The sequence below is a fragment of the Passer domesticus genome, chromosome 1 (genome assembly GCF_036417665.1).
Source record: "Passer domesticus isolate bPasDom1 chromosome 1, bPasDom1.hap1, whole genome shotgun sequence".
NCBI lineage: Eukaryota > Metazoa > Chordata > Aves > Passeriformes > Passeridae > Passer > Passer domesticus.
The window spans coordinates 97,252,157-97,277,350 of NC_087474.1; the positions used below are offsets into that span (position 1 = coordinate 97,252,157).

General features: G+C 38.0%; 1 protein-coding gene across 1 annotated transcript in view; it reads right to left on the bottom strand.

The window, feature by feature from the left end:
- Positions 1-275: 275 nt before the first annotated feature.
- LPCAT1 (lysophosphatidylcholine acyltransferase 1) overlaps positions 276-25,194 on the bottom strand; it is a 61,099-nt gene continuing 36,180 nt past the window's right edge. Inside the window, exons 10-14 of the mRNA XM_064430576.1 lie at positions 18,059-18,184; positions 12,342-12,495; positions 11,370-11,468; positions 7,321-7,459; positions 276-3,466 (exon numbers count right to left, since the gene is read on the bottom strand). Of these exons, the coding sequence (XP_064286646.1) occupies positions 3,282-3,466; positions 7,321-7,459; positions 11,370-11,468; positions 12,342-12,495; positions 18,059-18,184 (703 nt within the window). The 3' untranslated portion in view covers positions 276-3,281. The remainder of the gene's footprint in view (positions 3,467-7,320; positions 7,460-11,369; positions 11,469-12,341; positions 12,496-18,058; positions 18,185-25,194) is intronic.

The window sequence follows — 25,194 nt, forward strand, 5'->3', positions numbered from 1 at the left end:
GAGTTCATCACCATGTGGTAATGTGGCTTCTCTCTCACTACAAGGCAGGCTAATATTATATACTAAAAATGATACAATTAATGGAATTATAAGGATTAATCTCAACTTTTGTGACACAATGTGTGATCTAAAAGTGTTTCCATGCAGGCTGATCCTTCACCCTATCATTCCTCCTATTATGTCTTTATATCATACAGTAATTTCTCAGAAGAGAGAGAATCACATTTCCTTCCAAAATCTGTTGTTTTGTCTTATGCCTTTTATGCCTTTTAAAAAAAAAATTATTTAACCCACCAATTTTTAAATGAGTTTTAATCCACCAAGAGTACTTGCTCGTGCCTTGTGTTGGTCACCAGCCTTCTCCAGCAGCAGCTCTGGGCTGAGCTCACTGGTGCACAGGACTTTCAGTGCCTCCCTGTGGAGCCTGTTTAAGGGCCCATCTACTACAGGCTGCAGCACCCTCCAGTGCACTCTGTACAGCTTAGGTGCACACAAGTGCAGTTATTACACTCACCACAATTATAAAACACCTCAGAAATAAAAATTTTAAAAAAAGTCAATGAACCTATGGGCTTTTATGAAACATACCCTCAAGTTACTCACACCATACATGCAAATTACACACTTGTATTTAGCCAACTTCAATCAGCTTTCTTTGCTTTTTCACAGATGTGGTCAATGTATCTCTTTCTTTGGAGTGTCTCTCAGTCAGAGTTGTCCATGGGTTTCTAAGCTTACCTCTTTCTTCTTTCCAGACACACGTTGAGGAACTCTCTCTCATTCCCTGCATTCTGAAATTCTCACATTCCCAAGCTCACATACGAAGCAAAAGATAACTATCTTAGCCAGCTTGAGCCACGTGCCATAGTCTTGTAGAGATACAATATGTCCAGACTACACCTACCTTCCCTTACATGCCGTATAATTACAGAAAACAGACCTCAGGGACATCTCCCTGGGGCACGATCAGCAAAATCAAGTGTCTCTATTGGAGCCTCTCAGTTTTCAAAAAGTCCAGTTTTCAAAAACTTCCTTCCTCCAGTGAAGGAAGGCAGGCTCTTCACTCCACCTGAAATAACCCTCCTCCTTAGCTTAATAAGGCATATTGTAAGAGACTTTTCCTAATGCTTAACTGGCCTTTTCAATTAATAGCTAGCATCTACTATCCTTGTGGAGAAAAGTGTTCCTATTTCCTCTATAGCAACTTTTCCCATATTTAAAGACTGTTCACATCTTCCTTCAGTGTCCTTTTCTTTGGATTAAAGGATACTTCTGATCTCTTTCTGAGTACTTTCTGTCCTCCAGACTTTATTAATTTTTACCCAATCTCTCTCAGATGCCCCAATATGAACAGGTACCTCAGGTACCTTATCACATCTTGGCAATGAAGAAATCCACCCTGCTTCTCACAGGCCACATTCTGATGCACCTCTCCATCAAGAGCACCTTTTCTGCAGCAAAGAGTTAACAGTGCTCAATTTGACATATTCTGTGCCATCCCTGCCTCCAGATATAGCACAGTAATACTCACTCCCTCCTCTGTGCAGCTGACTATTCCTACTTAAGTGTAGTTTCTCATATGTCTTATTTTTTCAATCAATTTCTCCTATTTGTCATGATTAGCTTTAATTCAAATCTTGTCAGCCAGTCTGCTGCCGCTCCATGAGCTTGGCTTTTGTTACCTAGATAAATCAAAAATTTAATTATTACCTCCACATACCCCCCATAAAGCACATTTTCTTACATTTTTTCCTCCTACCCTCTTTATTAAAGCCAGTTCCAGTTTGGAGACCTGCCACATAGAGTTCGGGATTTCTAAGGACACATTCCAATACCCTAATGAGCTTTAAAATACCTCCTGCTATTTAAAAAATAGTTATAAAAGCATTTGGTACAAACAGACATCCTTTGCTACAATTCTTCCTTTTCAAATCTAGTTTTAAATTCCTTTGTGTAAGACTCAAATCTCAATGGCTTTCCATGCACAAAACCCTACAAAACTAGTCAGAAATTACTTAAAATATTTTTTTGTTCGGAAGCAGAGTTACCATCACAGTTATTTTGTGACAGAGTCCTCCCTCCTACTCCTTGAGGCTTCTGTCACATTTCCTAATCAATGAAGCTCTGTGATTTTATAATACTCTAGATTTTTCTCTCCAGTAGCAGTTAAGGCATCTGGCTTTACAAAAGGAAACATGTATTACTAATACAAGTGTGGTGTTTTTTTTAAACAGTTCTAAACTATTCTAAGCTTCATGTATGTTCTATGAAGTATATGGAATGTTGCTATAGAGATTTAACTAGCACTTCTTCAGGATGTTCTGCAACTTGCTGCTGGCTTGATCTCTGAAGTGACTGCAATCTTTTCCAACTTCTGCTGATACACCAAAGTTTCCATGATGTATTCCATGCTATGTTATTCTTACAGGCTTGCTACAAAAGAAACCTGTGACTCCTGATAAATCTCAACCAAATAGAGGTCTGTATACATCACCCATAAAATGCTGTGTGGTCATGATCTGAACTGGTTATGAGAGAAAAGCACAAACAGGTCAATTATGTATCTTCAGACAGTATGTGGTATGTCAGTTTGGAAAGAATTCATGTTTAATTGCATCCGGAAGATTACAGTAGAAAAGTGTTGGGGTGAGGAATAAGAAGCCTTTCCTTTTCATTCTACCATGGAAAGAGAAACAATTTTGTCATTCAGCAATAAAAATAAAAAAGTAATCCTTAGCAAGTTTTTGTATTACTGTTTCCAAACTGTTCACTGAAACCAAAACAAAGGGCCAAAGTATGCTTGCCTTGCTCAAGAGAATAATTCCCACCAAAATCAACAAGACTGACTATTCAGATATGGACAGCAAAGTTTGGCCCCAAATAAACATCCCCATAACTAGGGAAAACACTAATCACCAAAGTGCACTTTACACCATAGTAGCTACAGTTTCTTTATACATGCACAGTTTGTGCGACACTTGGTACATGGAACTAGCCAATGGAATATAAATAAGTCGTGCCGCTTCCTTTTAAATATGAACATTAATAATGAAGCACATTCACATTTTTCCTTTCAAAGACCTTTTGAAAAAAAAAATAAAACACCTTTCCCAAAGCAACCTGGAACGTGTTGTTAAACATAGCACATATGATTCAAAGGATGGTATTCAGGTAGAACTTTCACACACAAAACTGGTATTTGCTGTATAATTGGAGCGACTTATGAAAATCCCAAGAAAATACAACCCTCTCACCAGGAGAGGAAGGTAACAGTTGTAGTGTTAATTCAGTTTCTTCTGCAAGGGCTTCCTTCTATCTCCACCGCTGTCAGGGCTGAAGTCAGTACAGATACCATTAGGAGCAGAAAGAGATGAAGTCTTCAAGCCGCTCTCAGCTCCCATCTGATCAGCATAGAGATATTCTTCTGCAAAGTGTGGGTGCAACACAGCAAATGTGTAGAAGTCATCTAAAAAAAATAGTTGTTGCATAGAATCAGCTCTTTGAAACAGAAGGATGCTAAATTTGAATACTTACACATATATAATCACATGATTTCTTTGGAGGAAAATAGCAGCAGTTAACATAATGCTATCCCCAGTGCTTGTTTTAGCTTTCAGCCTAACTTTACCACATCTGCAGAGCTGAGATGCTGCAAAGAGTTATCTAAGCCCTCTGAAAACACTTCAGGACAGAGCTTAGCTGTATGAAGGGGTAAACAGACTCAGATTTGCATTAAAATGCACGATGAACACCACAGGCCCTGACATAGCATTTCACTATTCATTGGGCAAGTACAGAAGCTCTCCAGCTGAAGATCACTGAACATCAAGAGCAGTAATTTCTTAAATTCTTGAAACTCTTTTGCAAACATGCCCTTTAATGCTTTGCACTCATAGTTTGCTTCAACCTAACAGCAGCTGTCATTGCTGCCTTCTGCTTTCAAGATTTCAGCATTTTAAAAGTCCCAATATTTTAGAGAATAATATTGAGGAGATAGCCTATAATGCAGGAAAGAATTCCTGATTTTAATGTTGGATAATAACACAATAATAAGAAAAGCCAGATTAGTACTTGGGGGAGTGGGGAATCCTTAACATCAAGAAGTAACATTCTGTGCTGAAAATCACACTGAAATTTTGTCTCAATTTGCCCATATAACTTTATTCAGACATGATCTGAACACAAGATACTGTACAGGAACCAAGCAACAAGAATTTATTCGTATAATGTAAACTGACACTAGAAAAATCTGGATGTAAATGTTTTCACTAATTCAGTCACCTACAGTGTATCACACACCTCCCACTCAAATTCACTGTACTATCCCAGAAGAGCTCATGATCAGATGATGTGAATTCTCTGGAGTGCAGAGCAGATGACACCCGAAGAAGCCTTTCAAAAGAGGGAAGCCAAGTTCCTCCCTACAACTGGACTGGTATGGAAGAAGGGAAACACTGCAGCCTTCCCTCTCTGCCACGCTTTGAGATGACAATGATTTTTCAGTACTGCAAAGGGCAAGGGAGCAAGGGAATGCCATATGGCTCACAGGGGCACTGAAGTTGTAGGGCAACCCTGCCTCTCAACTGTTGCAAAGGGATAGGCGAGGAGAAGGCAATAAATATAACTTTGTCCTTCCACTCACAAAGAAGTGTGTATCCTTTATCCATGGTCTATATGGATCCAGAGCATTCTGGACCTATAACTTCAACAAAAGTTGATGAAGTTTAGGTAATGAAAACCAACATTACCATCTATGTTGAAAAACTCTATGTACAACAGGTGGATGGATCATATAAATGATAAAGTCTTCATGAGGAAACGGCAATCCAAACTGAACAAGAGCAACATCCTGGATAGATCTCAGTAAGCTGACATTTTGGGTCCTGCTGAAATAAGTACTCAAAGTATTTAGGAATACTTATTGAAGTTGTACTCAGCAGAGTGCAATGAAAATTACTTGGAATACCATTTGCCTTATTCATCAGAAACATGAAACAAAGTTATGTGGAAAGAATCAACTATTCCAGCATCTGATCACAGGTCTCATCTTGGAGTTCAAACTGAAAGCAACTGTGAAGCATTAGACTGGAGGAAAAGATCACCTCAGTCATTAACTTGGGGGAAAAGTGTGATTTTGCTTCCCACCTCCACTAAAAACAAAGAGACAAAGAAAGAACCCAAAGTGGAGTTAAGAGCCATATCTATATCTTTGCATTAAGTATGCAAATGTACTACAAGAACTTGCCTCTGTCTATATTAGACTAAAAGGAAAAGCTTTGCAATCAAAGTGCATCTGAACAACTAAGCCAACTGCACACTGTGTAAAAGAACTGATACATAAATCTTTGGCAACCAGAGTGCTTTCAACCATGCAACAAAAATTCAGATTTCCAACAACTCAGATTTACATCCTCGATTTTGCTCTTGATTATTCTGTTTACTTGCAACCTGAGCTTTTCCTTTGAGATGAGATCTGTGGCTTCAAGGACTCCGCTGTGCGTGCAGCAATTTGGGTTTGATACTTTAGGTATTTTATCTTTTGTTCTTACAAGTAAGGCTCAACGTAATGTTCCTGCTTTAAATTTCAACACCTTAGAAAGGAGATTGTAGACCTCTGCTGTGTGTATCCAAAGTAACATTAATTCCACCAGATACAATGTTTTGATTTCTCAGAACTTACCTTGACAGTATCCTCAGAACTGTGTGGTCTGCAAGTTTTTTCACCTCCCCTTTTTAGTAAGTGCAATAAATTGAGCATATGTGAAATTCCACATATTCTCAAGAAAGGCAAGAAGTTGAATATTTATTTATGTCAGGAACTCTCAAGACAGAAATGCAATACCAAAAGTTTATTTACAACTTCTAATTCTCTAATCTAGTAACTTGGATATTTACTCCCACTATTAAACTTTCAGATATGTTAAAATGACAGGTTTCTATTATAAAATGAGCACTTCTCTCTGAAAAACTGCTAAGGGAAGTTTCAAAGAAATTATGTAAACACCATCCTCCTACTTACTTTGTGTTCCATCACAAAAAACTATTCTTGACTACAGGATATAAAATAGTGAAAATGAGGGCCAAGCACTCCAGTGGCCACTGCTGTTGCGTGGTGGTTCAGATTTTCTTGTGATGATGACCACTTAGGGAAAAAGTGCAAATTAAATGCACCAATTACATCTTAATATTAAAATATGTATTCTTTGGTAACTTACAAGACCTGGTCTGAGTTCACTTGTACATGACTACAAATTTAGCTATTCTCAAACAATGAAATGTGCCAAAATTAAAATTCTGCCATGCTTACCAGCTTAAGATTTGTGCTGGTATTTTTGAAGCTGGTGATTGTGAGGTGGGGGGAAGAGCTGAGTCACTGCATATTATGAGTTGGAAGACAAGGAGCAACAGTGATGAGCAGGAAAAAGACAATGGGCAGGATGGATGTGGAAATGCTGGGGATGTGACAGAGGCACAGAAAGGAAAGGGATAGTACAGCAGGAATCAAGGAGAAAGACAATAGTCAGGCAAAAAGGAAAGGACGGTGGCAATGATACTGATTTCAGTAACTCTAAAACGTTTGTGTATTTGAAGCTTTACATACATATTGTATGCGTGAAACAGAGGAATTACTAATGCAGAAACATTGATTTACTAACACTAATGTATTATTTAGTAATATTTTTACCAATGAAATACATACTGATTACCCTGAGGGAAAACAATTGGAACAGGTTATGTCATTAGCACATCTACTTAATATGTTGGCTATCAACACCTCAGTTCATACTCTACAACTAAATTTAGAACCTTACTGCATAAAACCTAAATAATCTGAAGTAACACTCAGAGTACTCTGACTCTCAGCACAATCTATTCACCCAGGTCTCAATTTTTCAAATGCAACTTTCTCGCCTTCATTCCACCTACACTGCAGACTATAGAATATGCAGCCTGGTTAACCCCCTCATTTCCTGCTCTCAGACACAAGACAAAACAACAAGACAGAGCTAAGGCAGGTTCTTTAAAAATACCTGTTCACATACATGGAAGTCATAGAAAACGTTGAAGGAGCTAATCCTCATATTATGTGACTTGATGAGGAAGAGAAAACTGAAAACATGCAAACATGGCATTTGATACCAAAGGTGAAACTCGTTTTTTTAAAAGTACATTTACTTTGTATGCAGTGCTCCTATCCATATTGAAGCTACCAAGCCAACTAAAAAAGGTAGGGTTTAATAAAAATGTAACTGCTTTGTCAACATGAGCGCTGGCAACTTTGACATTTTGTGACAGTTCAGATGCAGTTAGAATACTTACCATATGTAATCTTTCCTTTTTCCTCTTCGTCTACAGCTCTAAAAAGATGGGTAACATCAATTTGTGACACACCCATGGCAGTCTTCAAAATATGAGCTAAATCCTCTTCTGTTACAGTTCCACCTTCTGACTGGTACAGCTATGAATCAAGACAGCAAGATAAATCATTGCAAAGCTGAATGCCAACTCCTATAAACAGCACTACACTGAAGTAAAGCAAAACAAAGTTGGTATTAGAAATTCTAGTCACTCTCAGACTGATGTGATATATTAAGGATTTCAGATTGGTCTGGGTAAAAAATATCATCATCAGTTCACCTGTGTATGCTTAGAAAGTAAAGTTTGCTATAGTCAGAAAAAAGTCCTAACCACTGGAATCACTGTGATATTCAGCAACAAGATTGTCACACATTAACATGTTTTGCAAACATATAACTGAGAATAATATTCAGTCCATCGAACTCCAACACAGTCTGTAATATCAGGAGATACATTCAGCCTAAATGAGATACCATTTCCACTTGGTCAGGTGTAAAACTCAAGATTCCTTTGACCAAAATCCAAAAGCAAGCTTGCATTACATGTCCGTATCTAAATGGTATTAATCAGGAGAATCCTACCCCTACACCAGTGATGGGTATACAATTTTCTACAAGCATTTATTCTAGAGAACAATCATTTGCATACTCTTACATCCTAAAGAGTTACCTCAGAAAGAGTTAGCTTTACTACTGACAGATTGATAACTACAAATAATCGCTTATAGTCTCATTCCATTTTTGCATATGTATGGCGTTTTACCCTGAGAAATGGACCTGAATACTTCAAATACCAAATTCTTCAAGTACCAAATACAGCTTCATTAAGTTTCCGTAAAATTAATCAATTTGCCTATACAATGTGAAGTGAGAGAAAAGAGGTTTTGAAATATTTCTCTCTCCTTTTCAAGCATGACAACACCGAAAATATCTAACCATGTAAAAAGTGCCATTTAGGAAACTTTCTTTTAATTTCTCTACATCATTGAGAAGGTGGGAACTGATGAGATTGAACAAAACAGGCACAAGTATGTATTCTTCACACAAGCAGAAGCAATTGCCACGAGATGGCACACCTTAGTGGGATAAAGATATTGAAGTTCCATGGAAGAAAACATATGCTCAGATCAGGAGTCTTGCCTTTTGCCCCCCAGCACCTAGCCTGCACACTGTTTTACAGGAATAGGGCAAAGACCAAGACATTTCTTTAATAAAAGCTGCTACATTTTCACAGAACAAGTAGTCAGGTAATATTGAGTGGTCAGTATAAACACAATATTGACAAGATTTACAACAGCGTTTAGTTTCTTTTTCAGTTTGGAAGGGAAGGTGTAGCTCTTACACCAGAGTGCTGCTCTTAATCCAAACCCCCTGCCAAGGCAGGGTCACCTAGAGCAGGGTGCACTGTAGTGCATTCAGGTGTGTTTGGAATGTCTCCAGAAAGGGAGGACTCCACAACCTCCCTGGGAAGTCTGTTTCAGTGCTCTGCCACCCTCAATATAAATAAGTTTTTTCATCTTGAGGCAGAACTTATTGTGATTTAGTTTATGGCCACTGCTCCTCTGTCATTGGGCACCACTGGAAAGAGTTTAGCACCACTGTCCTGACACACACCTTTGAAGTATGTACATGCATTAATGAGATCCCCTCTCAGTCTTCTCTTGTCCACACTAACCATCCCCAGCTCCTTCAGTCTCTCCTCATAAGAGATGCTCCAGACCCCAAATCATCTTTGTGGTCTCTGCTGGAGCCTCTCCATCACCTCCTTGTCTTGTGCTGAGGAGCCCAGAACCGGACACAGCACTCCAGATGTGCCTCACTAGAGCCAAGTAGAGGGGCAGGATCACCTCCCTTGACCTGCTGGCCACACTCTTCCCAGAGCACCCCAGGATCCCACTGTTCCTCCTGGCCACAAGGGCTCTGCTGGCTCATGGCCAGCTTGTCATCCAGCAAGACTCCCAGGGCCTTCTCTGCAGAGCTGCTCTCCAGTGGGTCACACCCCAGCCTGTGCTGGAATTTGGGGTTTTTCCTCCCCAGGTGCAGGACCCTGCACTGGCCCTTGCTGAACTCATCGGGTTTCTCTTCACCCAATTCTCCAGCCTATGGAGGTGTCATTGAATGGCAGCACAGCCTTCGCATGTATCTCCCACTCCCCCCAGTTTTGTAACAACTGCATATAATGATACTGTTTTTCAAGTTCTTTAGTCATACACTAAACACTTTAACTTTGAAAACTTGTAGCTATGTGAAATGTTGCACTTTTCCTGAAAGAAGTGTAACATGGCAGAGGACAGCACCTGTTCAAAGTCATACACTCATGAAGTAGCGAGGTCCTTCAATGGCTCCAGGTAAGCTGTGTGAATATCTTATTGTAGGTGAAGTCAGGACAGGAGGTAGGAAAGAATTTAAAAATGTTCTCTTTCCTTATTTTTTAATCCCAGAATAAGCAAAATTTCCTCAGCTTGAGACTTTTCTTAACCCTTCCAATCATCACTAGCAGGATAAAATGAGCCATACCTGCTTCTCCTCGCTAAGTACTTCCCCTTCTTAATACATGCATAAAGCTTCTTTGCAGTTTTACAGCTAACTTTATATTTTGTAATTAATACATAATTTTGAGTCACTTTGTTATGTGACACGGAGTGAAGCAGATAATGAAGAACAGAAATTTTCTTAAGAAACAGTTTAATTAACTTCAAGGGCTTCCAGAAAGAAAATAACTGTCCAATCTGAGCTTTTCTTCCTCTCAAATGATGAAATTATCTTGCACATTATCAAGCATGACAGCTAAGTTTAAAAAAATATTTCTCCAAAGCCCCCTTTACATTTACTTCAAATTTGTTCATTTTAGTATGAAGACACAGAGCTGACCAAACAGCACCTGACTATTTTGCTATGCCATTTAACAGATGAAATGGACTGAGTCAGGACAGAGACCTTTCTTTCTGTTTTTTCCTCAGAAGCAGCAATAACTGAGAGCAGCTACTAATGGCAGATTTCCCACAATATTTGTAGGAAATAAATATTTTTGCTCCTTCCTCCTTTGCTAAATTTACTGGATGCTGGCTGAAGGGTAAGAATGATACATGTGAACACAAAGCATTCACAGGAGCCTCATTTCTTCAGCAGCACGTATTCAAAGTCATCATGATGAAGAACCCTACATCAGAATACAACTACACAGAAAATAAGGCTGCATTGTAGCACCATGCAGTTGAATGCTCTGAGCTTCACGCGTTCACTAGTGAAGACAGCATCAAGACTTAGCACTACTCAGTTTCAGTAACACTGAAGACCATGTGAATTCAAGGCAAAGGGAAAAGATGATGCAGGATGCAGCAGAGCTTGCATGTTGAAACAGTAATATTAAAGAAATTAACTGAACAGTAATAAATCAGGGTGTCAAAAAACTCCTTGGTTAAGCATTGCTGCTGTCACTTTCCCAAAAAGCTTGCATTAACAGTCTATGGTGATGCTACAACAAACCACTGACGCTAGAGCAAGATCAGGAGCACTTCTGGGAAGCATCAAGTCTGGACAAAGACTGCAGGACCACCACACATACATGGTAAGACTAAGAGGGAAGAAAATTTTAACAAAAAGAAAAAAGGAGATAAAAAATCTCTATTAGCATGTAGGAAAGAAAAAAAAATTATTAACTTGAAAAATTAAATTTGATTGAAATATTCCAAGAGTAGTAAGTACAACTTACTGTTTCTTTAGAGGAATCTGTACAAAGGACTTGAGGTTTGAAACTTAATTTATTTAAAAGGATTCTACCAGAGTTCTACAGAGGACAATTTCAAGAAGCAAGCTTTCATAATTTTATACAACTTACACTCGCAATGCATTCCCTGTTAACACGAGCTCTTAATCTAACTTTCCATTAATATTGTTTGAAAATGTAATCAAGTATTAAAAGGAAATGTAGAACCATCTATTGAGTCTAATTCCAGTATTAGTAATTTCTAAAAATAAGTAAACTACATAGACCAAGAAAATGCAGCTTACCTGAAATGCCAGCTGAATTGTTTCCAGAGTTTTGGATGGCTTACAGACAACTGACAGAGCAATGACAAATTCCCGAATGTCAATCACACCATCTTCATTCTGCGAAGGAAAATCTCCCATCAAAACACTGCAGTTTATCTGAGAATTTTCATAAATAACTAACAGTTGCTAAAAATGCAGAATATTCAGAAAGATTGTTATATGTGCCATGACAAAAAAACAGACCTACTGAAATGAAATCACATGAGGACAAGAACCTGGGTGAAAGCTCTGCAGATTCTTTTCACAGTCTCAGTCAAAAGTCACAGTTTAAATATTCTTGGAAGACAGTGCTGCTACTGTCACCCTTCACTCGCATATTTAAGATTTTTCCATTAAACCTCTGAATCACTGGGCTGAAATTAAAACCAGCGAACCAGAGGACAACGCACCCTAATTTAAGCCCTGAATACATGACATCTGTTCCAAGAGAGAACACTGTGGACATATCCACCTCCTGGTCCAGACAGCAGCTCATCCACACAAAGATAATCGTCGTTTCCCCATTCTGACAGATTGCCAGAGGAATGAAAAACTGCCTCATTTGCCAAGATCCTTCAGGTTTCAGGCTCGTAGAAGAACAAGTCATTTATTTACAAGGTAAACGAAATACCAGCTAACAAACACTGCATTCATCTGCAATGAGCCGCAGCAGAGGTCTAGCCTGACCCTACCTTTCTTCCTCTTCATATTCTGCATCTAGAAAAGAGACCGTTTTTGTCCAGCTGATATTCCTTTTAAGTTCCAGCTGAAGGAATGCTTTATTTAGCTGATGATAGGTGCCCTTACCTTATTGAAAGGGAAGTGCAGCAAGCAAGTTTTATGGTGAAGCGCTCAGAAATCAGACTTCAGTGAATGCAGTTGAAACAGAAGTAGGTTAAAGTGCAGTTTACAAAAAGAAGTAAAATTTTTAAACTTTATGTTGTTTCTTACCTCATCAAAAAGTGCAAACATACTTTCTAATGTATGAGAAACAGGAAATTCCAAGTAGGCTGAAAATTCTTTGAGATCAATCTTTTTTTTCTTAATTTTCATGGCACTGGCAGCATATTTATCAAGATCGTCTTCAAGTGTTTCTGGCTTCAGCCTATAAAGCATATTATTTTTGCACATTTTAAAAATCAACCCAGTTTTAACAATAGATATTTCAAAACATCAAATGAAAAAACGGATGATTATGGTGTAAAGCACTACAAAGTCTGGATTCTGATTATTACACAACTTTATTATCAAATAATGTATTTCTGTAATTTTAAAGCTCCCAATAGTTCTCAAGCTGTATCAGGAATTACTGCAAGGGTTTAAGAACCCTGGACAAACTCATGTCCTTTAGTCTACCTTGATTACAAGCCATATGTATAAGCAGTTCAACAGGAAGAAACAGTCTAGAACTAGCTAATAAATTCCAAGCATGGAGAACTAGGTGGAATTTAGGTCACCTGAAAATGGCTGTATTGTAGGACAGTACTATAAACCAATTACGTTTCCAAATTTACTACTGTCACTGAACAGGAAGGACATGATGCATCTTACCTAAAAAAAAAAAATCAGGGATTATGTAATAGTGATTATACTGTTAATCCTGTTTATCAGTCCTCATTTTTCACATTCAGTCTTGAGCTGGACACCATTATGAGGTAACCCAAACAAAATTCTTGTAGTTCATACAGCTACAGAATTTCCTTAGTCCCTCCCCATTGCAAAACCAGATTTTGACTGATGAATGAACAACTTTATACTTATCTATATAACTTCTGTGTGGTTGTTGGCTGGTTTTTTTGCCTAAGTCAAGCTTCCCGTTTTGGCTTTGTGAAAAAAAAAAGCCAACAACAAAAATAACCCCAAAAACAACCAAATAAAAAAGCCCTACTGAATAATCTTACTATGAATAAAATAAATGGTGCTGCAGGTACGATGTAAAAAAAACCAGCTTTCCCCCCTAATACAACATCAAGCAGATCTGGATCAGGTCTCCTCTGAACTGATTTAGGGTAACTTGGGCATTTTTCCACTCTGAAGACAAAATATGCCAGTAAAGTCTCCTGCAATGTCCTTCTGCAGTTGTCTGTTCTGCTGCTTGCTGCTGCAGACAAGGAAAAGCAGTTATTCACACAACTCAGAAGCTTACACCAGAACTGTTCCCAGACTGCAGCTGGGACTCTTCAGCAGCTTCCTCTCAGTAACAAGAATGAATAAAATGCTTAATATCAGCATTCTGAGGAGCTTCTGAAAAAAGATAAGAGCATTTCTGCTAGGAAGATGATCTGATACATCAGCTCCAGAATGTGATCGCTTGCTGTAGTGACTCTTCCTAAACATCACAACTTAAGTAAAAATACAACTCCCATGTTTTTTGTCATGACCTATACTGACTTACCAATATGTACTAACTAAACCATGCCAAGACCTGTATTTCTGAATTATAAGACTTGAACATGGAAGAACTCTTCCAGAAACCCACGGCTTCTACAGAACATTCAAAAATCCTCCATCCTAGCATTAAAGCACCGATCTTAAGATTTAGTCCTAGACAGTGAAAAAAGAGTGAGACACCCTTCTGCAAACATTAATTTTCCACAATCAAGTAGAAAAGGAGAAGGAACAATAACAAAAAAAAACAACATAGAGGATTTGAGATGCACACAGAACTCATCTTCTCACATGCAGGATTACATGCAAGAAGTGTCCATTGATAATACATCCCAGAGTAGTGGCTGCACTGGATTTTGACTGTAGCATGAGGACAGCTGGCATCTAAATCCTCCCTTGAGATAAGCCCCCACTGACGCAGAATATGTGGTGGAACATTTGTTTCTAAATCAGAGAGATTTTGTTTGCAATGAATTGTCTCAAAATTCACTTTCTAGAATTGAGGGAGCACTCATTTGGTGAGCAGCTCTCAAGACTTGCAAGATCTCCTCTTCATGAGTAATTAAGCCTGAAAAGCTATAGAAGCTTGAAGGCAAAATCTTGTATGGAAAGTAATACAGCTCACCAAGAATATTACAGGCATCTTGTGGTTTATGTTTTGCAAATATAGAAAGAGGTGTAAGGCAATCTCAAAAGCAGTATGTGGATCAGTAAGGCAAACTGCTTCAACTTGAATATAACAGCATTGTACTTCTGGTCATCCAAGGTGGGCTCACTTCCCTCTAGCCCTTCAAAACCAGGATGTCATTAATGTGTTGATGACCATAAGCTGCTAAACTGAAGTCTTCAGATGCCAAGTGCAAATCCTATAATAGGTTCTGAACCAATGTGTAAAGGTCTGAATGTCCCAATTCCTTTACAATTGTTACTTTTATCACAATGGAGGCCATAAATTACAGAAAGCCCAGAACAAATTTCTTCCCTCATGAAATGATGTTTGTTGGCTTAATAGTTTCCATGCAGGATCTAGGCTTTATGACATACAAAATTATTTGCTGTTGTGGTGTTTTGCTTCGTGTTTTAGGCCAGTGCACACTAAAGAGAACAAGAAGTATTCTTGAGTCCATGAAGATGGAAAGGACATTTTTCAAGATTAACAGCTCTGAACATGAAATTTTTCACAGCAGACTTCACAAGGAAAACCAGATCCCTCAAGGTAGAATATTTCACAGCATAATTGTCACTATTTTTAGCAGGTAAGCTAGTTTTCGCTATTTTTTGACTATTTGAAAACAAGCTTATTTCTTGCATGCTGGGAACCTGCCAAAAACCTTCAGAGAGCTGGAAGAACAGCTGGATCTTGTAGCTAGCTACTGGAAACTGCAAGCACAGAGAAACATGCCCTAAGCCAGAAAAGCACAATACTTGCAGCTTTTATGGTTGCTGATGTACTTCTGTGCAATTTCTTGCCATCATAGAGCAAGTGTACTGAAAAACTGCAAAATTGACCTTCTTGAATACTCTTGGCACACCCTGCCTTGATCCACAAAAGCAGGGGCTACCATGGTTGGTATTTGCTGTCATGCCTGATCCATGATCACCTCCTGTAGTGGAGAGCATTGCTTTTATCACAAATGCAGAAGGTAAACATCCTCCAGAGGTTTTTTATCCTGTTATAGATGACCTCTGAGCACTCTGAAGTCACTGCACAGGTAATTAGATGTGAGGGTTCTTACTCTGGGGACACAAAGTTCTACCTACAGCCTGGACCATTTCAGACCACATGGAGAGCAGAAGTCTGCATTGTAGTCTGGATGATAGAGGCTGTTGAGCAAGAACAGCCAGGCACCAGGCCTGAGGTCCTTGCAAATCTTGGTAGCTTACAGCTGCATTGACTAAAAGGATCCTCATGGTCAACTTAATGAGGTAATATTGGGAATTAGAACAAACAGAAGCTTGAAACAATAGGAGCAAATTCAAACCAGAACTCAAGGATCTCCTAGCAGGCAACGACCCTAAAGCAGCTCATAAGAAGTATATCATAAAAAGATACACTAGACTCAATTAACTGTATTAACACTTCCTGAAGGAGAAGATATTCAAAGAGGTCTTTAGAAAGGCACAAAATCCAAACAAGATTCAATGTCCAGAACATGGCAATAGATGCAGTTCAAGTAAAAACAGAGATCCACTTTAAACATTAATTACAGAATAAATCATCAAATGAAGTAGAGGATTTACAACATATGAAATAAAAAAGAAAAGCTATAACAGACTGCACAAAGTTTAGGAATTAGCTTGTTGGTCAGACAAATTATCAGACTGAGGAGAAACATGACTCTTTGAGGAGTAAGGAATGCACAATTTGAGAAGATAAGTCTATGATCAATTGATCCTATTGATAAAGCAGTCATTTTATCACAGAGTTTGATACAAGCCAGCTGTACAGCTCTGTTAACAGAGCCCAAGCTCTTCCTTACATGAAGCATGAGAACTCACTGCTGTGCCTGCATGGATTCTGGACTGGATCCCATCCAGCTCAGCACAGGCTAAGCAAATTTTACAAACAACAATAATGAATCCTGTAGACACATAACGTGCACAGAAGTAACTCTTCAGTACAGCAAATGGAGGTGTAAGTTGTTTTCAAAAAATCTAAACCGAAAAGAACTCTGAATTTGCCTTACTATAGGAATCTTAAGACTGGACATTATCTTGAAAGTATGTCATTGCTCAAAAAAATATATTAAGACTGGATGAAAAATCCATTGGATAAAATTTACTCTTCCAGTTATTTGGGGATGCTAGTGGATGATCTTAATGCCTCCCTGGCCTCAAAACCTTTGAATAAAGAGCAAAATGACTACATTATTATCAAACGTGCATTAGAGATAAAGTCATATTACAATCTTCATCCAATTGTGCCAGAAAAATACCAGCATAATATCCTTCTTATTGGCATATGCCCAAATTCAGAGAGGATTATATTTCACCAAGGATTAATTGCTCGTACCAGAGAGAGAACTTCTGGGCTGCAGTGAACCTCATTCACAAATGCATGTAACTGTTTCAGAGGCCAAAACAAAACCCTAGAAAAGCATAATTTGAAAGAACAGCTTTACATTGAGCAGACAGAAGCCAGACAACTTAACAAGAGGATTAAACTGAATCCCAGGATTATCAACTGCATAATAAGAGACGTGGGTGGTTGGTTTGTTTTGTTTCACTTGTTTTTCTTCCTTAGTACTGTAAATTCAGAGCATTTCAAACAAAGTGAGAATCTTTATTTTCCCTTATAAGTCTCTCCTATGCTAATGGATGTTTTTCAGATGGAAGCCCTGACAATAGATTAGTATATGCTTGTCATCTGAATTCATGATGTGTGCTGTCCTACATTCCTTATTCGCCAACAGAGCTTTTTCTTCTTTATTTTCATTTATGTACACAAGCTGAAGATGAAGGAAAAATTAGTGAAAGGAAATAAAATACACAATGGAAACATGAAACTACGCTCTGTACTTTCAGGTGATGAGACAAGAAAATGAAAAAGGTGTTTGCATATTGAGAGTTAACAGAATGAGGCTGTACATTTAGTTCATGGTTGCTCAATAAGATCCCTGGAGAAGCAGGAGAAAAATTGGAAAACAGCAGCAAGTTCTACTATTTGGTTTATGTAAATTCTTCAGGTTTGCTGAGGCTTTTTGAAAGGCAGAGCTAGCAGGAAATGGCACTATGGGAAGAAAGAAGAGAGGACCCACGCTGCATGTACTGAGCTACAGCTGCATTAGAAAGTCCATCTGGCAGAGACCTGTTCAAAAGATCAACCACCACCTTGTCCTTCTCAGCAAAGGGTGACCCCTCTGTCCTCACTATTTCAAAGTTAATCCAGTCACAAGATTGCTGTTGGCAGCATTTGTTTTCCCTCCACAGATGTCACAGGAAAAGGCAATTGACTCTCAACTGTATCAAATATTAGAAATCCCACAGTATTCTTGATCCTCCTCAGAAACGGTCTTCTAGCTCAGGAATGAATGCTTCAGATTCACTCTGCTCACTTGTCAGACGGAAAATAAGAACTTTATAACCTACTCTACTCATTAGGATTCAGGGTGCTGCTTGCAAGTGAAGTACAGTACTGTTTTAATTTTACACTTGTGTTTCCCTGATTGTATGATGACAACATTCCATTTATACTCATAAATGCAATATTGTTACATGAGGGGAAAACTATAGATACACAATAAAGATGTACTTTACATATAAATATTGTATATGCTCACCCAAGGCTTCTCACAAGCTTTGCAAATTCTAAAAGACATGTATCTGAAGGTAGACGCAGCTGTCCCTCAGCCAAAGCCAGCTGACAGTCTTCAAATGTGTAGTCTGTCACTGGAACTCCCAACGCCCTTGAAAAAACCAAAGAAACACTGTAAACAAGGCACTAAGAAAACTGAGCAGAATAATCACTTTTTTCACAGCAAGAAATCCTGTAACAATTATGTTCTCTATTCTGAAAAAGTATAAGGAAGAGCCAATAAAATAAGTTTACATGGAGAGAATGAAATATAGTACTCGATCAGTTGCAGAGCATCTGCTTTGACTGAGTCCATGAAAATATGCAAGAACACAAGGCAAGAACTAGGCAGTGCACAGACTTTCATAGACAAATTTCATGTAAGTGAATAATTAGGGTTTCAAAATTTTTAATCTGGAACACAAATATATATTTATTAACAACTGTGACCAATATTTTTAGTATTGATTTATTAATGTGTTAGCACAATCACTCTTCAACTAAGATTAATATTATACAAAAGGCAACATTTCTCTATAAAGAACAGCTAGAACACAACACATAAAAACAAGCTCTAAGCAAACAAGTTATTTTAAAATGTATGACATAAAGGTAGGAAAAAAAAAATTACTCCCAAGTCTTTATACACCAAACAATTCCGTACTGGTTTTGGATTAATTTCTAACTTAATGCTCTGTAGTAATTGTAGCACCAAATGATAATTGATGGAAATCCTGATATTGTAGCTGCCCTGCATTTGCTGTGGCAAAGTTCAGACAAAGACAGTGTGGTATGAAAGAGGCCTTCAAGAATTCAGCGTACAAACATAAGATGCAATTTAGAAAGCCAACATAGCTCCATATAAGCTATTCATCTGCCACATTTTTTATTATATTTGATTTTACTTATCATAGTAAGAAGCATTATTTCCTTTATGCAGCATTTTCTAGTTTGATGAAATATTCACAGAATTTTTTTGTTTTGTTACCTTCATTCTTTTCATCTACATTTGTCTACCTTACTGCTAACCATCTTTTTAATAAGTGAGGTTAATATATGCAAAACCCTGAGGCCTGCCACACTAATTTTGGCTTTGATGAAAACTCTGCATTCAATTCTATGCTTTACTCTAAGTAGTTTGATCTCTAATGACAGTTACCTCTTTTGCAAACAATTTCTGTCAAACAGTCTCGTCCTCAGAATCTCACTCCAAGGCCTTTGAATAGCAAGGTAAATAACATAAGCCAGTTCTCTTCTGTCCACCAATTATCAAACTTCAGAAATTCTGATATATAGGTCATGCACTAAACCTTAAAAGGTACTGATCAGCACTTCTCATTAAGGCTGAGAAAGTCAAACATTTAGGAAGAACACCTCACTAATAAATATTCAAGCTCCAAAGTACCAAATATGGTAAAAAAAATACTATTTATAACCTATTTATGCACAAAACAAGGAATTAGAAGGTAGTGATCTTGGCTGAATAGCTTCCCCCTTCCTAAGAAGAAGCAACAAAGAGAAAGGAACAAAAGGACAAAGCCAACTAAACCAAATGATTTAGGTACATAGAAAAGTTATCTTACAAGCAGAGTGGTGAAGATTAGGTTGCCTCACACTGGTGATCTAAGCAATTAAATCCAGTTCCTCTAAAATTTTCTTTGCTTGATCTGCTCTTGTTTCATCAATTAATTCCTCCTATGAAGTGTCCCAGCAGTATTTGTAAATCAGTAAATCACCTTAATGGAATAGACAAGACTCTTGTGATACCTTACCTCACTTCACAGACTTATGGTAAAATACAGATGAAGAACTCCCCCATGCTGTGGGGATTGAAATCCATTTCCAAGTTCAACCTGACTTAGAGATCAGGTATTGGGAGCATGTCAATAATTCTGTTTTATAGTATTCCATATAGTGCTGTATTATACAAGATGAAATCACTGGTATTTTACAAGACAAAATTAATTTTCCTCAAAAGAAGAGAAAGAAGTGGATGAAAGAAGCAGAGTCTATCCAGCCAGCTGAAATGACTTCCTATTTCCATCTTTTGTATTGTCAGTGCACTTGATCATCTTTAGAGAAATCCATGTCAACTGTCTCCAGCAAGGAGATGCTACAGACAGTACTACCCAGAGCAGTTCCATAAAAGAATGAAACAAAGATCTAGCCCAGCCAAGCATGTTACACCAAAATGCATCAGTCCTCCAGGCCACACTAAGTATAGCATGTAACAGAAACACAGGAACATACAGGCGATCAGCTGAAGCACAGGGGAACTACATGCAAAAGGGGAAGCACGTTAAAAATAAGTTAGGAAACTGAAAGAGTAAAGTGTTCCTCTGTTGACATATTAGGAAATCAGGAGAAGTGGTAAGACACATTCTGAAAGGACAAAAAAAATTTAGTGTCATTGAAAATTATTAAAGGTGGCAATTAAAATAAAGAGACTTTAAGGAAACAGAAGAAACTCAAGTATTCTTTCAAGGGAAACAGAGAAGATGGACAAGCTAAAACATAACTATAAGGTGGCAAGCCAAAGCAAGAAACAATAGCTTGTTAAAACCAAGAACAAGATGCTTTTCCAACACATCAAAAGAAAGATGACTAAGAAAGATCAGGGCACTCAGCCTGGGGGGAGGGTTGAAGCCTGACTGACTGCCAGCCCAGCACCAATGCCAGATATAAATAACTGCTAAATAATGGTCCCCAAATATGTTGAAGGTGCATAGCCAAAGAGAAATTTTCAAAAAGCCCAAAACAAACAACAAAAAAAATCAAAACAAAACTTAAGACAGAAAATAAATTCCAAACAAAAGGCAGGATCATTTCAGACTCAGCCAAACCGCAAGGGGAAACACAAGCTGCATCTTTTTATAGCTTTGTGCAGCCCTTATAAAAGAAGTGGTAGTTGGGCCAGAATTATATTGCTACTATCAGTGAAGGAAAATCCCCATTACAATTAATACCTACATGTATGTTCAATGTCAACACATACACAAAATGGGATTCAGAAAGACAAAAGCAGCTTCTCTTGTCCACCTGTTGTGATTTTCAAGCTGCTGGACTTAAAAAACGCCAAACAAATGAACTTAAACAGGGTACATATACATCCAGACTGTCACAATGGCAAAGATCAGAAGTGAGGAAGGAAATAAATACTTCTGCTCAAAGCAAAGTTGAATCATAGAAACAGCCAAGGCCAGATAGAGTTCAAGGGGCTCTTGAGTTCAGAAGACAAATCACAAGCTGTATAGAGTTAGCAGCTTTAAAGGACCTTGATTTCAACTCAGAATGTTGAAGAAACTGAAGCTGGGCAGCACATAAATTTCATTATTTATGCTAAAACTTGTGAAATTTTTAATTTCTTAGAATAAAGCCTGGCTTGTTAAGAGTTCACTGTAAGGCCTCAGTACAAGTGCAACTCACAGGATTTTCTACAGAACCAGTTATCAAACCATTCTAACTTATCCTCCAGGGCAATCTTCTACTTCAATTGGGGGAAAAAAAAAGATAATTTCAATTTGAGATGCAAATCACAAGTACAATCCTATATTTTTAATAAACTGAAAATAAAACAACTTTTCCCATATCTTCATTGGAAAGCATTTCCCCCCCTCTTTTTTTCAAACTACCTCTGCTTTTACACGCAGCTAATGTGCGTCTACCCTTTTTAAAACTCCAGCAGATTGATATGGCCTGATATGAATGTCTCACTTGACATACCTTGAGACTTTTTCCTTCCCTGCCCTCCCCAAGATGCTGGCTGTTTACCTATCATGACATCAAGCTACATGAAGTTTCGAAGTCAGCAAGTCACTTGAAAATAATAAACTCAAATGAAACAAAACCACAAAAGCTTTCCTGCAAACCCAATCTGATAAACACAACAGTTATACTTGTTATATCCTGATGTCTTACATCAAACAGCTCCCTATGGCTAACATTTGTACAGTCATAATATAAGATGAATTATTAACTTCCTCATTTTCTGCATACCAATCCACTATGCATGCAAAATGCCAAACAGAAAACAGAATGTGACTGCTGGAATGTTATGTAAAGTGAGAGAAAATAGTACAGGCAATATTGTGACATTTGGAATCTACATTTCAACAAAAATAGTCTCAAAATGTTTTACATTGTTCATAAGCAGAACTGTGAACTAATCAAGAGAACATTCCATAGGCTGCTCACAGAAAAACTCCTTTAAATCAACTATAATCTTTATTGGATACTGAAAACATTAGGATTCTATCCAATTTGGTATTTTTCTTCATTACCAGATGTTCAGCAAAAAGACATACAAAACACAGTGGACAAATAACTCCAATTATTAGTAGTCATCTAATCTAGTCATCAGTAGCACACGAACTTCCTGAACCAGAGATCTTTTGTACCATTATATTTTAGAATCACTCATTAACCATATGTTTTTTACAGTGTATCTCAGCTCTGATGAAGTAATTGTATGTATCTGGTAATGAATGCCACAATTTTGGACATTTTAAAGACTTACTTCATTTACTTTTAGCTGATCTACTGTTGAGTGCTTTCCATCTCTCCTGCTATGAAAAGTAAGACTTCCTTTAGTATTATTTTTCAGAACACTGGTGATTTTCCTTCCAAACAACTCCCCACTCTCTTTTTCCCCATCCTTTCCCAAGCTGAAGTGCTGCCAACTAAATAGTTTTGGAAGGCCAGAGTAGACAGTCCCTTTTCTCTCCTCAGACTACTACTTTGTGACATTCTCTAAGCAAAAGAAGGTCCAGTCATGAGTCTGAAGTTCACATAAGGAATCTATTATCTCACAATGGTTTAATTTTTAGACAGAAAAAGAAGCTGCCAACAACTGTATTTCTGCCTGGTGTTGTTTGAAATTGGGTCCTGTAATTGTTGATCTTGTGGACTTGCACATCACAAATCTTCAAGGAGTAAAAAACAGAGGAGGTTCTCCTCGTGTTGTTAGCATTCAAAAACCAGTTAAAACTAGAGTGTTACAAAGTATTACTTAACATCTAAAAATTTATTTCTTCCTTGAGAAAATAAATGTAGCAAGAAGCTGCACAGTTAACCCTGCTCTATGACTATGTTCTCCACCTGCCACACTCACAGTATTCACAGAAATGAACAGAGTGCACAAGGTATTTCTCATCTCCATTTTTTTTTATGGTGTGAAACCCAAACAATGCAGAGAATCTTTTAGGAGGGAAAAGACCTATGAGTTCAAGTCCAACCTTTGACTGATCACTGCCTTGTCAACTAAACCATGGTGTCATATCCAGTTGTTTTCTGAACAACTCCTTGGGCAGCCCATTGTGATATTTAACACTTTCCATGAAAAAATTCTTCCTGATGTTCAGCCTGAACCTGTCCTGGAGCAGCTTGAGGCCATTTCCTCTCATCCTATCACTGTGTTGGACAAGAGGCCAACGACAGCTTGGAACAATCTCTTTTCAGGCAGTTACAGACAGCAATAAGATCCCCTGAGCCTTTTTTTCTCCAGGCTACACAGCCCCAGCTCCCTCAGACAATTCTCACACGATTTACTCTCTAGACCCTCCACTATCGATGCTTCAAATGGATGCTTGTTAACTCCAACACTACAGTAATTCCACTTATACTGATGCTTATGCCTTTGATGGTACAAAAATTCCAAAAAACCAGTTTGGATTTCAAAGTTGAATGCTGAGCATCAAAACAGTACCTGTGCAGAATCACACAAGGAATTTCAGACAGCACAGGCACAGAACACAGCAGTTTTTCCAAAGTTAGATTCAACAGGCCACTGAATACAACAAATAGCCATGAGTCAGACCAGTAAGCTACTGTAAATTCACATCCTCAAGCCCACACTTCAGCAATGAGCATTACTCTATCACATATATTGGCAAAGATCAGGTTCTGATGCTGTCAAAGCCTGCAAGAAAAGAAACAAACCCTGATTTTGACTGTGTAGAAGATGACTAAAGGGAAGATGGACACAGAAGACTACCTGTAATGTTTTTTGCCTTCACCAGCATGCTGGATAAAAGTTCTCATTTTTCAAAAGCAAAATGTAATGCTCGTATGTCAAGCAGGTAAGTCAGTGCTTTAAGTGTATGACATGCTCCAACATGGGGAAAGTGATCTTGGCAAGCACTTGACAGAAAACATCAGGAAGGCAGATGTTTCAAGTTCCGTGTTTAACATGCTGCACTTGAATCAATTCACATCTACTGCAAATATAAAAATGTGTCTTTAAATGTTTCTATGAGGAAGAAAAACAAAATTAATGGAAAAATGCAGATACAACTATACACTTTGCTATTTCTACAGGAAGGCTGCCTTTCTGGGCTCACCAAAAATGAAACTTCAGAACTCCAGGACAGTGTCACACATGTTATTACAGTGCTGAGTTTAACACTCAAAAGATCTAGGAAAATAAAAAGCTCAAATCAGGAGTACTGAAAGAACTTCAGTTCTGAGATTCTTGCAGTTTTGAAAAACAAAGGGGAAAAGGTGTCTGGTTTCCAACAAGTTTCAGTCTCAACATCTGCCACATGCAAAAAAAAATTAACAGATTTGTGATATTTTGTCTTTCATTTTCTTCCCAAATTGCACTACCTAACCATATTCTTCCCTACTTTGAAGACAGTCTTTAAGAGAAACTAAAACTGAAGGAAAACAATTTGTGTTTGCATGTTAATATGTGACCTGTGGGTCTGTGTATCGTCATCTAGTTAGCTTATATTTGTAATTACAGCTGAGGTTACTTCACACTTGCACAAAGAGCCTGCAGTGCAGATTTTCATAATCAGCTGCCTGCATTACCACTGGCTTATCTATGTATAAAATTAATTTTTGCAACTAAAAGCTAAGCTATTGGCATACTTCTTTCAAACATATCTAAGTCCTACAGAAGAGCAGGGTAACAAACTTGTTTTTCCCTCCAAAGAGGGAGTAAAAGTTATCTACTTTTTCTTTCAAACAGAATTTCTATACCCTAAATAGTACATTGAGTACAACTAAGAGATGTCTTTCAGAATACAGCTGCTCATGAAAATTAGGCATTTAAGAACAGTTGCAAATGGGTACCACCCCACAATGAAAACAGCCAACTAATACATTACTTTAGGGGAAAAT